We start from the raw sequence: 14,863 nt of genomic DNA, 5'->3' as shown, positions 1-14,863 counted from the left end.
ATGTGTGTACTGTGGTGGTTAGCGAGAGGTTACTATGTGTGTACTGTGGTGGTTTGCGAGAGGTTACTATGTGTGTACTGTGGTGGTTAGCGAGAGGTTACTATGTGTGTACTGTGGTGGTTAGCGAGAGGTTACTATGTGTGTACTGTGGTGGTTAGCGAGGGGTTACTATGTGTGTACTGTGGTGGTTTGCGAGAGGTTACTATGTGTGTACTGTGGTGGTTAGCGAGAGGTTACTATGTGTGTACTGTGGTGGTTAGCGAGAGGTTACTATGTGTGTACTGTGGTGGTTAGCGAGAGGTTACTATGTGTGTACTGTGGTGGTTAGCGAGAGGTTACTATGTGTGTACTGTGGTGGTTAGCGTGAGGTTACTATGTGTGTACTGTGGTGGTTAGCGAGAGGTTACTATGTGTGTACTGTGGTGGTTAGCGAGGGGTTACTATGTGTGTACTGTGGTGGTTTGCGAGAGGTTACTATGTGTGTACTGTGGTGGTTAGCGAGGGGTTACTATGTGTGTACTGTGGTGGTTAGCGAGAGGTTACTACGTGTGTACTGTGGTGGTTAGCGAGAGGTTACTATGTGTGAATTGTGGTCGTTGGCGAGATGTAACAATGTATATACTCAAACGCAAAGGAAACGCAAGTAAAGTCATGTCAAAAAATGCACAAAATAGTAATTTATGAAAGGAAATGTATACAAACATAAAGAGACGCTTTGAAGAAGCACAAGTTACTATTTACATTATTCATTTGAGCACGTCGCAGGAAATCACATGCAAAACTGCGTGCATTTCTCCCTCTGGCCATCCTTTATCATGAATATCCAATGAATATGTATCACTTTCCAATCTGTACAGCATGACGTAAATGGCCGCTAGATCTAGCTACTAGATGACTATAAAGACGTTATTGTGTGTATTCATGACAGGCAACAGTGTGTGTGTCTTCAAAGAGTGCCAGCAGCTGTGTCTGCCCCGCCCACATAACATGTTCACGTGTGCCTGCATGGAAGGCTTTCGTCGTAATGATGATCGGAGGACCTGCATTCGAGGTAATATCAGTGTGACTTTATTATTCACATTATCATGTAAAAAACACACTATAAGCACAACACCCTAAGGGGTATTAGTGAAAATAATATTATTGTATTGTATTTTTCATTTCTCAAAAATCCAACTTTTGGTTTAACTTTTCGCGAACACCTGGTATCATCACTATTTGATAGTGATTCCTAAACACATAGAATACTCATGATATAGTCGGAGTCGTAAATCGATGAATATGGCAAGGGTTTTGTAACTTTTATTTATTATTATAATATGATATAATTTTGGCTTATTTTAGATACCTCGAGCTGCACATTGTTAACATGTATGTTATATTCTCCCTCTGCACAGAAACGACACCAGCACCTACTACAACACGACTCACGACCACACCGACAACTTCGCCAAACGCCGTCACAACTACAACTACAGTTAGAACTTCATCGTCCATACACACAACGTTGATGTCTTCGCCATCTTCTGTGACGAGTTTATCATCATCGCCAACATCCAAATCTCCAGTAACAAGTGTAATACCAACGGCGTCTCCAGGTCTCTCGAAATCAACCCACACGACATCTACATCACCGAGCTCTAGCACAGGTACTTTAGCACGCGATGAATTTGCTGTATCGCTTAGGATTACATATGTTGAAGTCGAGGTCCTCTCGTGGACACTGATATCTTCACGACGAAGTGTGATGGACCGCGCACAACATGCCACAGATTTAAACATGAGATCATAAGTGTCTCAGGTATGGTGGCCGAGAGGGGACATCGCTTTTTCGCTTTCTCGCACTATCGCTTTCTCGCTCTATCGCTTTATCGCTTTCTCGCTTTATCGCTTTATCGCTTTCTCGCGGTAAACTATATCCCCTCTCGGCCACTGCAGGAGCCGCATGTGTTATCTGTTTCAATTGGGAGGGAATGTTGAACTTTTCTCACAATTTACGTAAAACATAATTTAACTGTTCAGCCGTATGTGATTTTAAAACAATCCACAGATTTCGGCGTAAAATGTAATTGATTGATTTATGGCCCTATTTAGTTTTATGTGACCATCACGCATGGCGGATCATGGCCATACGCTCTAAATAAATCAGGTTAAAATATAAATATAATCTTTTCAAAAGAAGTTAAGAAGACTACGGTTAATTAGTCATGGCTGATTGTATTGCAAAATACAATCTTATAATTGTGGGTGTTCTATAACTTGTTTTCAGTAGTATATGATGTTACAGTGTGTCATACTGTTGTCCGTAAATATTCTTTTGGAAATTTGATTTCTATTGTATTGTATTGTATTTCAACTTGTATTGTGTCTCTTGTCTTGTGCAAATATACAAGTATATGTACTTGCATATAGTAATTTGATAAACACCGCTGTGAGGGAGTGAGAATAGTCTTACGTCGCTTTTAACATTAATTCAGCAATATCACGGCGGGGGACACCAGAAATGGGGTTCACACATTGTACCCATGTGGGGAATGGAACTGGGTCTTCGGCGTGACGAGTAAACGCTCTAACCACTAGGTTACCCCACTGCCTCCATCGCTGTGGCGTTACCACAGTTGATATGTGTACTTGTATAGTTGTATGTATAGTTTTGTTAAAATTATGTATGTATGTATGTGTGTGTGTGTGTGTGTGTGTGTGTGTGTGTGTGTGTGTGTGTGTGTGTGTGTGACTCATTGTCTGTGTATATATGTGGTAAGATAGAAAAGAAACGCACAGGAAGTATGTAGTTCATTGAACCTGACTACACAAAATATCCAGTATATAAATTGGATATATGTTATTGGAAAATGTTGGTGGCCTGGTATTCGACAAACGGTACGTCAAAACGCAGCCATTGTCGATTTGCAAAAATGTCATGGAGGAAAACAGTAAAGCAAAATGCACGTGCAAGTTATAGCATTCGTAACTCGTGATAGTGGCTTTAAAAAGGCAAGCATAAGCCAATAACTTTTCATTTAATTGTCAACATATTTCAAGTTCGCAAATGCCGTGACTCAGCTCTGCCGATCGGAACATCGCCATAGGACGTATCAAAAGAGGGGAATCGCAGTTTTCTGTTGCACGCCACTTCAACGTCCACCACAGCACCATTTGCCGCCTTTGTGACCGATACACAGAGTTCAATTCCACTGCAGAGCGTCCGAGAACCGGCCGACCAAGAGTTACCACCCCTGCACAGGATCACTACATTCGACTGTTCCACCCACGTCATCGCAATGGCACAGCTATGGAGACTACAGGACGCATCCCTGGTTTGAGGTGGATATCGGACCAGAGTGTCAGGAACCATCTTCGCGAGGCTGGAATCCGACCAAGAAGACCAGTTATCGTCCCTGTATTGCAACAGATCCATCGACAACGACGCTTGCGTTGGTGCCATACCTTTCACCCTTGGAATGTGAAAAACTGGAGACGAGTGTGGTTTAGCGATGAATCACGATTTCTTCTACACCGGCGAGATGAAAGACAAAGTGTTTATCGTCGTCGAAATGAGCGTTTTGCCCCACAATGTGTACGTGAATTCGACAATTTCGGTGGCGGTAGTGTCATGGTTTAGTGGGCCATATCCTACACCACGAGATCTGACTTGGTTGTGTTTCAGAGAAATTTGACAGCAAATCGCTACCTTCTTCCAATCATTGACCGCCAGAGGGAGCTGTTTGAACAGGACAACACTCCACCGCACACAGCTTGTGTCACGGTAGACTACCTTCATAATGCCAACATCAATGACTTGCCCTGGCCATCGAGATCTCCATATCTCAACCCAATGGAATACCTCTGGGTTGAACTCGATCGACGTGTACGTCAACGTCAGAACACGCCGCAGACACTCCCAAATTTGGCCAACGCGTTACAAGCAGAATGGCGCTGAATTTCGCAGGACAGAATTCGTACGCTTATCCAGTCAGTGCCAAGGAGAAGCAGATTCGTGATTGCTTCCCGGGGCGCTCACACGAGATACTGAGTTCAGCGCTACCTTGTGGCCTTATGTGACATTACAATGAACAGTTTTCAAAGTCTTCGTACAACGACAACATGTGACTATCGAGCTCCTGTCTACCTGTGCGTTTCTTTTTTTGGAGAGTGTATTCTATAATCGGATGTCTAGTCTCCCCGTGTAGGAAAGTTAAACTCTATTTTACAAGCACTTTAGCATTAAATTTAATTCCCGAAGACGGTTTTGTCGAAAGGACTTATAAGAAACGAGTCGGTTTTTTAAATAATATTTACAACGCATTTCATTTCTATTGTCCGATGAATGAGGTTACGGGTTGATGACGCTCTCAAAAGTCGTATATGTGACTTAAGGTAGAGACACATATCTTATCGATCTGTATTTTGTAAGGGAACCATAACTTTGTTCATGTAAAACGTTTGTCTGCATTATGTACATGTATCTTTATCTATATGAAATTAATTGTTTGTTCCAGTTCAATTTATCCTTTAAAGTTTCAGCTTAAGATTGATGGAAGAATGGGGTGGTATTATGAACAAAATGAATATCGACTATTCTGTTGTAGTCTGTGAATCTTGCTATTTACTTCACAACAAGAAAATAAACATATGCGTGTATACAAACTAAACGAGATAGCATTATATATGTAAGTGAGTTTTTAAAAATCTAATTATAAGAGGCAAAATAGCGGTGAGAATTATAGGAATGGGTCACTGAATATCAGCAAAAACCCTTTTAATGTACGGCATTATGGGAAATATCGCTTTCTCGGTCTAATGCTTTCTCGCTTTCTCTCATGGCTAACCATAGTCATATGAAAGGATCGGGTGTTCTTTAACTTCTTTTGAATAGTATACTCAACAACAAAAGTTCCTGTGACACCAATATTTTAGTTTATTTTTTTCAAACAAGTAAAGTTGTTTTTCAATATTGTAGTACATGTATGGAATCAAGTCACAAAAACGCAACTGCTACAGAAAAGCATGCATTCCATACAAAAGTTGACTTCTATACAAGCCCCATGCATTTCACTACCCAAGAATGGATATAAAACATGTGCGTTAACGGGATTCCATATGCATTGTTTAGCATCGTGCTGACAACAACCACTCAGAAAAACAACAAAATTAGCAAGTATTCAACATTACGAAATGCCACGCCTGTCCGAAAATGAGCGTCTGCGAGCCATTGGTATGCTTGAAGCAGCATCGAGTCAACGTGATGTTGCAAGACAATTTAACGTCCACAGAAACACCATTTGGTGTTCATGCTAACGTTGGCAACAGACGAATGCAGTCAGAGACCATCCTCGGAGTGGCAGGCCACGCGTAACCAATAAGACAAGACAACTGGATTCGAACAACACACCTACGAAATCGATTCCAGCCAGCAACAGTGACTGCAAGAAGCATCCCTGGCCCTCGACGAATATCTTCACAAACCGTACCTCGCCGCCTCAGATGTGCAGGGATTGTCGCCAAAAGAACCGCCAGACGTCCCATTTTGACAGGAAACCACCGTCAAGCACGTCTACAGTGGTGCAGACACCGTCTACGCTTGACGGCCATGCAATGGGGACAAGTTCTATTCACTGATGAGTCTCGTTTTCACCTCAGCCACAGCGATGGACGGATTCGAGTGTACCGACGTCGAGGTGAACGTTACGTCAATCATTGTGTCATGGAAGAAGATCGGTTTGGGGGCGGCAGTGTTATGGTATGGGGTGGGATTACAGCAAGACAGAGGACCTGTTTGATAGTGGTAGAGGGAAATATCAATGGACAGCGCTACCATGACGAGATCATCAGCCCTGTTGTTCTACCGTTTCTGCGTAGTCATGGCCCAGGCATTACCTTTCAACATGACAACGCCCCGCCTCATATTGCTCGACTTGTTCAGAATTCTCTTCAACAAAAGAACGTGAATGTCATCCCCTGGCCGGCTCGCTCCCCTGATCTCTCACCAATCGAGCACATGTGGGATGAGATGGATCGGCGCCTTCGACGTCAACCACGTGTTCCACAGACACTCCAGGAACTTCGAAACATGCTCCAGCAGATATGGACAGATATCCCACTGGACATTGTGCGACGTCTGGTCCATTCCATGAGACGAAGATGTGTTGCTTACATCGCAACCAGAGGTGGACACACACGCTATTGATTTGTAAATTGCCATTTTGGCATGTTTATGTGTGTTGTTTTTTTTAGTTTCTAGGTTTGTCAGCACCATACCCGTGCTCGTGGGTTTCATCGAAGTGGTAAACGTCTGAGACCTGTATCACTTCGGGCTTTCCTCCCACATTAAGCTGACACGCCGTGATATAACTGGAATAATGTTAAAAGCGGCGTTAAACCCAACTCACTCACTCACTCACTCATGTTTTTTTTTTAATGAAATCACGCATTTTCTGAAGTCAGTATGGCAAATTAAACCATTTGAACACGGACGGAGTCTTTTATCTGTTGCAAACCGAAATTATTTCAGATTTGGTAAAAAACCCAAACTTTGCATTAAATCTTATTCAATGTCACAGGACGCCGTGATATAACTGGAATACTGTTAAAAGCAGCGTTAAACCCATCTCACTCACCCCAATGTCACAGGAACTTTTGTTGTTCAGTATTTGTACTGTCAATCTTGAAATTAACTTTAGAATCAATTATAAATGCAAAAAATGAGAGTTGACTTAATTAAATAAACTTGCATTTTTGTCTCAGAAATTACTGTTAATAAGACAGCCTAAATTCAGACTTTGAATAGCGGAAATACCAACTTGAATGTAAAACCAAACAACCATCTATTTCCACATACGGTTACTGAGAACAATATGTCATGCAAACAATAGAAATTACATAATTGACATCAGGTAGTGTTACCATTGCTGGGGTGAGGACTTGCAATTTGATCCCATCAACTCCGCTAACAGAATAAACATTGATATTGATATGAAGTGTTGTTTTGAGGAAGTACACTACTCAGTGCTAATACGCGGTGTTATTTGCTGTTTGGTTTGATTCCTGGGCCTGGGGGCGGGGGATCGCATAACACTCCTAAGTAGGGCAATACATAAATCAATTACTATTTACGCAGAAATCCGTGGATTGTTATAAAATCATCTGCGTCTGTACAGTTAAGTTATGTTAAGTAGATAGTGAGAAAATTTTAACATACCCTCCATATGTATAATTTGAAATGTAATCTCTGAGGTCAGGTTTAACAATTCATTAATGTTGTTTTATATACTTTTTATCGTATAGAAACACATAACACATGCGAGAGGGAATATTGCTATACCGCGAGAAAGCGAGAATGCGAGAAAGCGATGTACCCTCTCGGCCACCATACTCACGCCCTCTGAGACTGCCTCTGTTGTCTAGTTGTAGAGCGTCCGCCCGGAGAGCGGAGTGCCCGGGGTTCGAACTGCGGCAGCGTCATGCCCCAAAACGTTAAAAGCTGGTACTTGTTGTAACCCTGCCTGCCGCTCTGCATTTGAGGGCTAAAACAAGGGCTTGTCGGCTCGGAGTCAGTGTCTGAGTGGGGTATTCATGTTAAACTGCGGGATGGTATCTTAGTTCAGACTGGTACAAGCAGCCACATACACTCAGACACGTTAAACCCCATTTCACCACACCTCAGACTCTCTAAAATAATATTGAAAGTATTACAATTCTTAAAAAATCAGTTGGCAAATATATGCAAAAGTGTATCACACCTCCACATGTATCCTCGTCTTCGTTAAAGCAGTTCCCTGTATATATTTCAGTGACACCCACGAGTGAGTACCCCACCACGGAGTTTGAGGTTCATGTGGTAGCCCCAGTGAAAACCAGTAAGTCAACATCCATTACCATGTCCTATGTCAGTAGCCACCTTGGCATCCAATAAGTCAACCCCCAATACCTATACATATGTCCAACGTCACAAGTCACCACGGCAACTAGTTGTAAACCTGTCCTTGGTATCTAGTCACCATGGCAACTAGTACATCCACACTCTCTACCAGTAAGCATGTCCTTTTTCTGTAGTCACCATGGCAACTAAAACATTTAACACGTCCTTGGTCCCAATGGCATCCGATACTTCAACTCTGTATACATGTATACATGTCCTTGGTCACAAGTCACTATAGCGTCCAATACTTCAACTCATTATACCTGTATACATGTCCTTGGTCACAAGTCACTATGGCGTCCAATACTTCAACTCATTTTACCTGTATACATGTCCTTGGTCACAAGTCACTATGGCGTCCAATACTTCAACTCATTTTACCTGTATATATGTCCTTGGTCACAAGTCACTATGGCGTCCAATACGCCAACTCATTATACCTGTATACATGTCCTTGGTCACAAGTCACTATGGCGTCCAATACGCCAACTCATTATACCTGTATATATGTCCTTGGTCACAAGTCACTATGGCGTCCAATACGCCAACTTATTATACCTGTATACATGTCCTTGGTCACAAGTCACTATGGCGTCCAATACTCCAACTCATTTTACCTGTATATATGTCCTTGGTCACAAGTCACTATGGCGTCCAATACGCCAACTCATTATACCTGTATACATGTCCTTGGTCACAAGTCACTATGGCGTCCAATACGCCAACTCATTATACCTGTATATATGCCCTTGGTCACAAGTCACTATGGCGTCCAATACGCCAACTTATTATACCTGTATACATGTCCTTGGTCCACGAGTAACCTTAGCATCACGGCAACTGTTTGCAGCTTCGTCGAGGTTATCCCCTGGAACGGTGGCTGCTGTTGTCATCGTGGTGCTCCTGGCCAGCGTCATAGCACTGGTGGTTGCTGTCATCATGTATCGAAAGTAAGTTGAAACAACTAGTCAGACCAGTGCGTATATATTGTATTCAAAATTATTCATTTATACAGTAAGGCAGTGACGACTATTGTCACAATACGTGCTGAAACTATACGTTCAAACAGTAAGGCAGAAGTATATATTTTCATCTAAATGCTGAAACTATACGTTCATACCGTAAGGCAGAAGTATATATTTTCATCTAAATGCTGAAATTATACGTTCATACAGTAAGGCAGAAGTATATGTTGTCATCTAAATGCTGAAACTATACATTCATACAGTAAGGCAGAAGTATATATTGTCATCTAAATGCTGAAACTATACGTTCATACAGTAAGGCAGAAGTATATATTGTCATGCTGAAACTATACTATAACTAACTATACGTAAGGCAGAAGTATATATTTTCATCTAAATGCTGAAACTATACGCTTATACTGTAAGGCAGAAGTATATTATGTAAGTGACCTTTCCTTACACCTCCCCAAACTAACGTGCTGCCCCCTGCTGTCGACAGACACCGCCAGTACAAGATCCCCCACGGCAAGCTACTGGAAGACGACCCGAAGCGTGTGGACACCTTCTACCGCATCACCTTCCCCGACAACAACAAAGACGAACCGGTCATGATGGATAACGGCATAGAGAATCCCGCCTACGACTGTGTCAGTGACGACGACGGCGACAAAGACGCTTACAACGTACACTGAAGACAGTGATGTAACCGTACCGCGGTGTATCATTAAACATTGTCACATTCCACTTCATTCCAAGGATTGTTCCAATTGCGTATTTATTGACCACCACGTGTCATTGCTTGAACTCATTATGGTGAACCGGGATACGTTTTACAAAAACATTGCTGAGAATATTCACCAAGAAAGCAAATGATAAATGATGTGAAAATATTTTACAACAGTGGAGTACTATTTGTTATGGCTAGCAGGCTAATTCAACGTGAGCAGTGTATGCATGCGCGAAATGCAACTTTTACTGCCAGTTACAACATAGGAATTAGCCGATAATGATTACCCACAATTCTAAAAATTCTACAATTGTTATTATTCTAAAATTGTTGTCACGATTTTACTCCCTGAGCTGTTCAGTAGCTGGCGCTACCAGCTCAGTCACATCACCCCGAGTATATCTCTCTTTGTAGTATGTGTGCACCCGTCATGTAAGAATTACCACTGAACATATGTTAGGTCAAAATACATGTATTGTTTATTTGCCACAATAGTCGTCAACATTTAACATACAAAATATAATGTTCATATAGAATTCCGCCACTTTACATTTCACTTTAAGACATAGTTGTCATGCCATGTTGTCATGGTGATAACTCGAAAATTAAGTAGATGCGACTGTTCACAGAATATCGTTTCCGTTGCAACATTTCAATCGTACTTGTATTCCGGAAACTGCCGAGAGTTATTGATAAGAGTTGTTATCAAGTGATCTGACGTCATAGTGGAGAGATGACTTGCAGATCACTGTTTCTGCATAGTGTTTGATAGATGACTTGCGTTCGCCATGGCATCACCAGGCAATGCTATTTTCGCTCAATGACCTTACACATATTCGTCCATGTCAATATGAGCCCGTGGTTAGTAGTCTTGACAGCAGCGAGGAAAGCCAGGTAGATCTGTGAGTGAAGGCTATCAATCAGATGTCAACACGGAACGACAAGGGAACACAATCTGGTGATAAAAGGCTATCTTGACGTTTCTAAATAAAATGGATGTTTATCAATAAAAGAATTTCTTTTTCCTGTGTAAAACACTTACCATTGTCAAAACCTTGCTCATCGTGTTGTCTTTAATGCAAAACAATTAGTAGAGGTCTAAACCTAAATTTGTTTTGAACATGAATGTTCTGTGTTAATGGTATTTCTAGTGATGGTTGGTTCAGTTAATACTGCCCTTTAAACAGTCGTAATAATACATACTTCACTGACCAATAGAGGGATGTTAGTGGCCGGCAGATGGCCGCCTACATGCACAATGACTCCACTCGGCATGATTATTACATGGACTACCATATACTAGGGAGAGACGAGAAATGAATACGTATCTAACCTAAAACAGTTTTTTGTCATACAATAACTTACCTTAGGTTTAGAGAGAATATGACTGAAATAATTATCGCTGGTGGAACCAGAGGCGTGATTCAGGGGGTTAAACCCCCCCTGCCCCTTGAAATCCAGGAGTTAAAACTACCCCCTCCCAACCAAGGTAGAATGAGTTCGTTTGAAAAAGCCCAGATCCATTTATAAATAATAAATAATAAACATGTATCCAATAAGACTGACACACAAATTCTTTTTTTCACATTAACATTTATCGTAAAATCATTCCAAAGGCAATTACATGTACTTCATATTTTTTTATATGTTTCGATTTTCATGACTAAAACATCTTCATCTAAATCCCTTCCCCGTTTTGTATAAAGAAGGTGTATAGAATGTACGTGGTAGTGAGTATTAATCTGTTTGCTCTTCTTTTTTTAAAATGAAACACTCAGTTGATTTCAGGGCTTACAGATAGCAATCAACTGTGCATACAGATCATTCTCACCTTCAAGTCTAGTTTACTGAAGATGTCCAAAAAATGTAAAAACGTTCATCCTGTATGTTTTGTGAATAACATGAGAGGTCTTTCCTGACACATGCAAGGGCTTCAAGTATGCACGACCATGAAATGAATATGTGCCTTTATGTACACCAAAACTGTAGCATATGGTATTGCCTTAACATGTAATCTGATCAATTAGCATGGTCTTTTGCAATTGTTGTACGGCGGTAGTCAGTCAACAATGAATGCTATATATACTTCGTAAACAAGTACTTTTTGTTTGTCTGCATCTCTCTCATAGACAGAGACGCTAAATCGGCCCTTTCTCTTTGACATTTGAAGACATCACACTTTGTACATTTGTTTGATGAACGAGTACATGTACACCCCTTTGCAACACAATACCCAATTTCGCGTCTTCAGTACACCGAAAATCACCTAATTGGCATACAGATTAATGCACTATAAATACAAGAAAATGGCGGACGTCTCTCCACTGTGACGTCACAGCTACAGCTCGGCCCCCAACTGGGATATCAATATTGTTGTTTGTTGCTTTTAAGATAACAATGAAATCACGTATGACTTTTTTGGGTGTAAATATGTACTTTGTATGATTATTTAACATGTTTTAAAAACGTTTTTTTCAATAGATCTCCTTTAAACAGTCGGGCTTACAATCAACTAAGAGTATGAGTAAGTACATTTTCCCGAGGCAAGGGAGTTAACTGACTTTACAAGTACAGTTTCCACCCTTGCAGAACAAGGCTGGAATTTCTGGACTCGATCGTAGCGCCACCAGTGGCTATTACGAGTTATGTCCTTTCTATGTCCCTCCTATTGACTTATCAGATCCCACCTCTCATATCACTTGCATTTGCTTCAAACAAGATGGCGGCGCCCAGTCAAGACGATCTGATCGATAAATCAAACGGGTCTTACTTCGCGAAGTGCATCAAATCACGTGATCATATAGTTTAAAAACATGAAAAGGTTTTGAATACATATTTTGATGCTAAATTGACGGTACATATGCTTTGCAAATCTGCACGGCAGTTTACGAACCGGATGTCGATTTCGTTACGCGATTTTGATTGGTTTATGCCCTCGTTAGTCCAGGGAAGATGGATCATTAGATTCCCAAGTCACATCTACAAACTCCTATTGATGGAGAAACAGTGGCTTAATTCCATCAATACATCGCCTTATTTGACTTGTGTGAAACCTCAAATTGACTGGTTAACTGTCGGGGAAGCGTGTGCATTGCCGATAGCTACCACTGCAATGATCACCATGTTACAACACTCTAACTACCACATGACGAGATATGACCAGAAGCCGCAGGAGTGGATCGCCTGTGATCCTTAGGCAGGCAAGCCCTTATGTTGAAGAAAGGAGATGAAAGTTTCGTTTGGCCGTGTCCTCTTAGCACTTAGTTTCCTAGTAGACATTCAGACCGTGTCTTCACATGGTACACACACTGTCCACTGATCGGGTTACTAACGTCAATGTATATAGCTGTACGTATAAATGTGTATGTAATATCTGTCTTTGATAATTATGATAGTATGGATTGCCCATATATGATGAATATTGTGGCTTTGTACAATATATAATCGTTCTCTCTTCTCTCTCTCTCTCTCTTCTCTCTCTCTTCCTGTTATAATTACACGGATATTTAAAACTATTCTTTATGAATGATAAAACAGAAACGACTATCCTGTTAGTCATGATCAGATTGGAATGACGGGTCTTTGGTATCACTACACTTTGTTCATGATCAGAGAAATATCACGACACTTTGTTCATGATCAGAGAGATATCACGACTCTTTGTTCGTGATCAGAGAGATATCATGACACTTTATTCATGATCAGAGAAATATCACAACACTCTGTTCATTATCAGAGAAATATCACGACACTTTGTTCATGATCAGAGAAATATGACTACACTTTGTCCATGATCAGAGAAATATCACTACACTTTGTTCATGATCAGAGGGATATCCCATTTCTTGTTTCTCAACACCAATAAATCATTTGATCAAAGATGCCATACCCAAATTGACGATGTAAAGTAGTTAATGAGAAGGGGAGTTTTTTATTGAGTGAAACGACCTTACTTCTAGAAATGGAATGCGTACATAGAACAAAGTGTATCCATATGGCGGTTTCAGCCTGCATGTATTAATGTATCACATAAGCTCAAAAGAAAGCAAAAGAAAGTATACAACTCAGTTGGGTATTATATTATTTTTTATTTTCAATTGAATATATCCTAAGATAGGTATAGTATATCCAAAACATGAACTGTACTGGCGCTTATAGTCAGCACTCATAGAAACATCTACTTGGTTGTATTTAAAAAAATGTAATTTAGTCTTTAGAACAAAAACAATACAATTCGCATAATACACAACTGCCGATGAGTATCTTAGACATCTTATCTTTGAAAATTAATAAATTTGCTTTTTTCGGCACTGATTTACAACATTTTAAACATGGTAGGAGTCATGTAATTGCGAATTCATTGAACCATTTTTTTTTACACGAAATTACCAAGCAACAGATTACTTTTTACAAACTGTTACAGGAATGAGTGATGGTTAAATAGACATAATTGAATATAACAACAGTTCTTCCAATTTTCAATTCCATAAAAAATAAACTAGGTATACTTTCTTTCAGTTTCCTTCAGTGTAGATGTTTAGTCATATCCAAATCAGCACTATGATAATTCCGAATGTAAAAATATTAAGATATGTCCTTGCTCGTATGTACCTAAAATGGTCATTTTTGTTTGTTTTTAGTAACCGTTTGAATAAATGATAAACCAAACTAAATAGTTTGTGTTTTTGTCATAATTGTATGAAATGACACGTTACACCAGATCGAGGTATATCTGATCAGTTAGGTGTTATCATTGTATCAAACGTCAGCCTGATCAGGTCGGTGTTGTATCAAAAGTCAGCCTGATCAGGTAGGTGTTATCATTGTATCAAAAGTCAGCCAAATCAGGTAGGTGTTATCACCGTATAAAAAGTCAGCCTGATCAGGTAGGTGTTATCATTGTATCAAAAGTCAGCCCAATCAGGTAGGTGTTATCATCGTATCAAAAGTCAGCCTGATCAGGTAGGCGTTATGATTGTATCAAACGTCAGCCTCATCAGGTAGGTGTTATCATTGTATCAAAAGTCAGCCCAATCAGGTAGGTGTTATCATTGTATCAAAAGTCGGTTTGATCAGGTAGGTGTTGTCATTGTATCAAACGTCAGCCTCATCAGGTAGGTGTTATCATTGTATCAAAAGTCAGCGTGATCAGGTAGGTGTTATGATTGTATCAAACGTCAGCCTGATCAGGTAGGTGTTATCATTGTATCAAACGTCAGCCTCATCAGGTAGGTGTTATCATTGTATCAAAAG

At 40.5% G+C, this 14,863-nt stretch overlaps 1 protein-coding gene across 1 annotated transcript in view; it reads left to right on the top strand.

Annotated features, from left to right (window-relative positions):
- Positions 1–9,632, top strand: part of LOC124125989 (low-density lipoprotein receptor-related protein 4-like) — a 37,169-nt gene extending 27,537 nt beyond the window's left edge. Inside the window, exons 17-21 of the mRNA XM_046489412.2 lie at positions 929–1,051; positions 1,398–1,649; positions 7,791–7,856; positions 8,769–8,868; positions 9,383–9,632. Coding sequence (XP_046345368.2) covers positions 929–1,051; positions 1,398–1,649; positions 7,791–7,856; positions 8,769–8,868; positions 9,383–9,575 — 734 coding nt within the window. The 3' untranslated portion in view covers positions 9,576–9,632. The remainder of the gene's footprint in view (positions 1–928; positions 1,052–1,397; positions 1,650–7,790; positions 7,857–8,768; positions 8,869–9,382) is intronic.
- The last annotated feature ends 5,231 nt before the right edge of the window (positions 9,633–14,863 follow it).

This window comes from Haliotis rufescens, unplaced genomic scaffold, assembly GCF_023055435.1.
Source record: "Haliotis rufescens isolate VD_foot unplaced genomic scaffold, xgHalRufe1.0.p SCAF_9, whole genome shotgun sequence".
Taxonomy (NCBI): Eukaryota; Metazoa; Mollusca; class Gastropoda; order Lepetellida; family Haliotidae; genus Haliotis; species Haliotis rufescens.
This window is presented reverse-complemented; position numbering and strand designations above follow the sequence as displayed.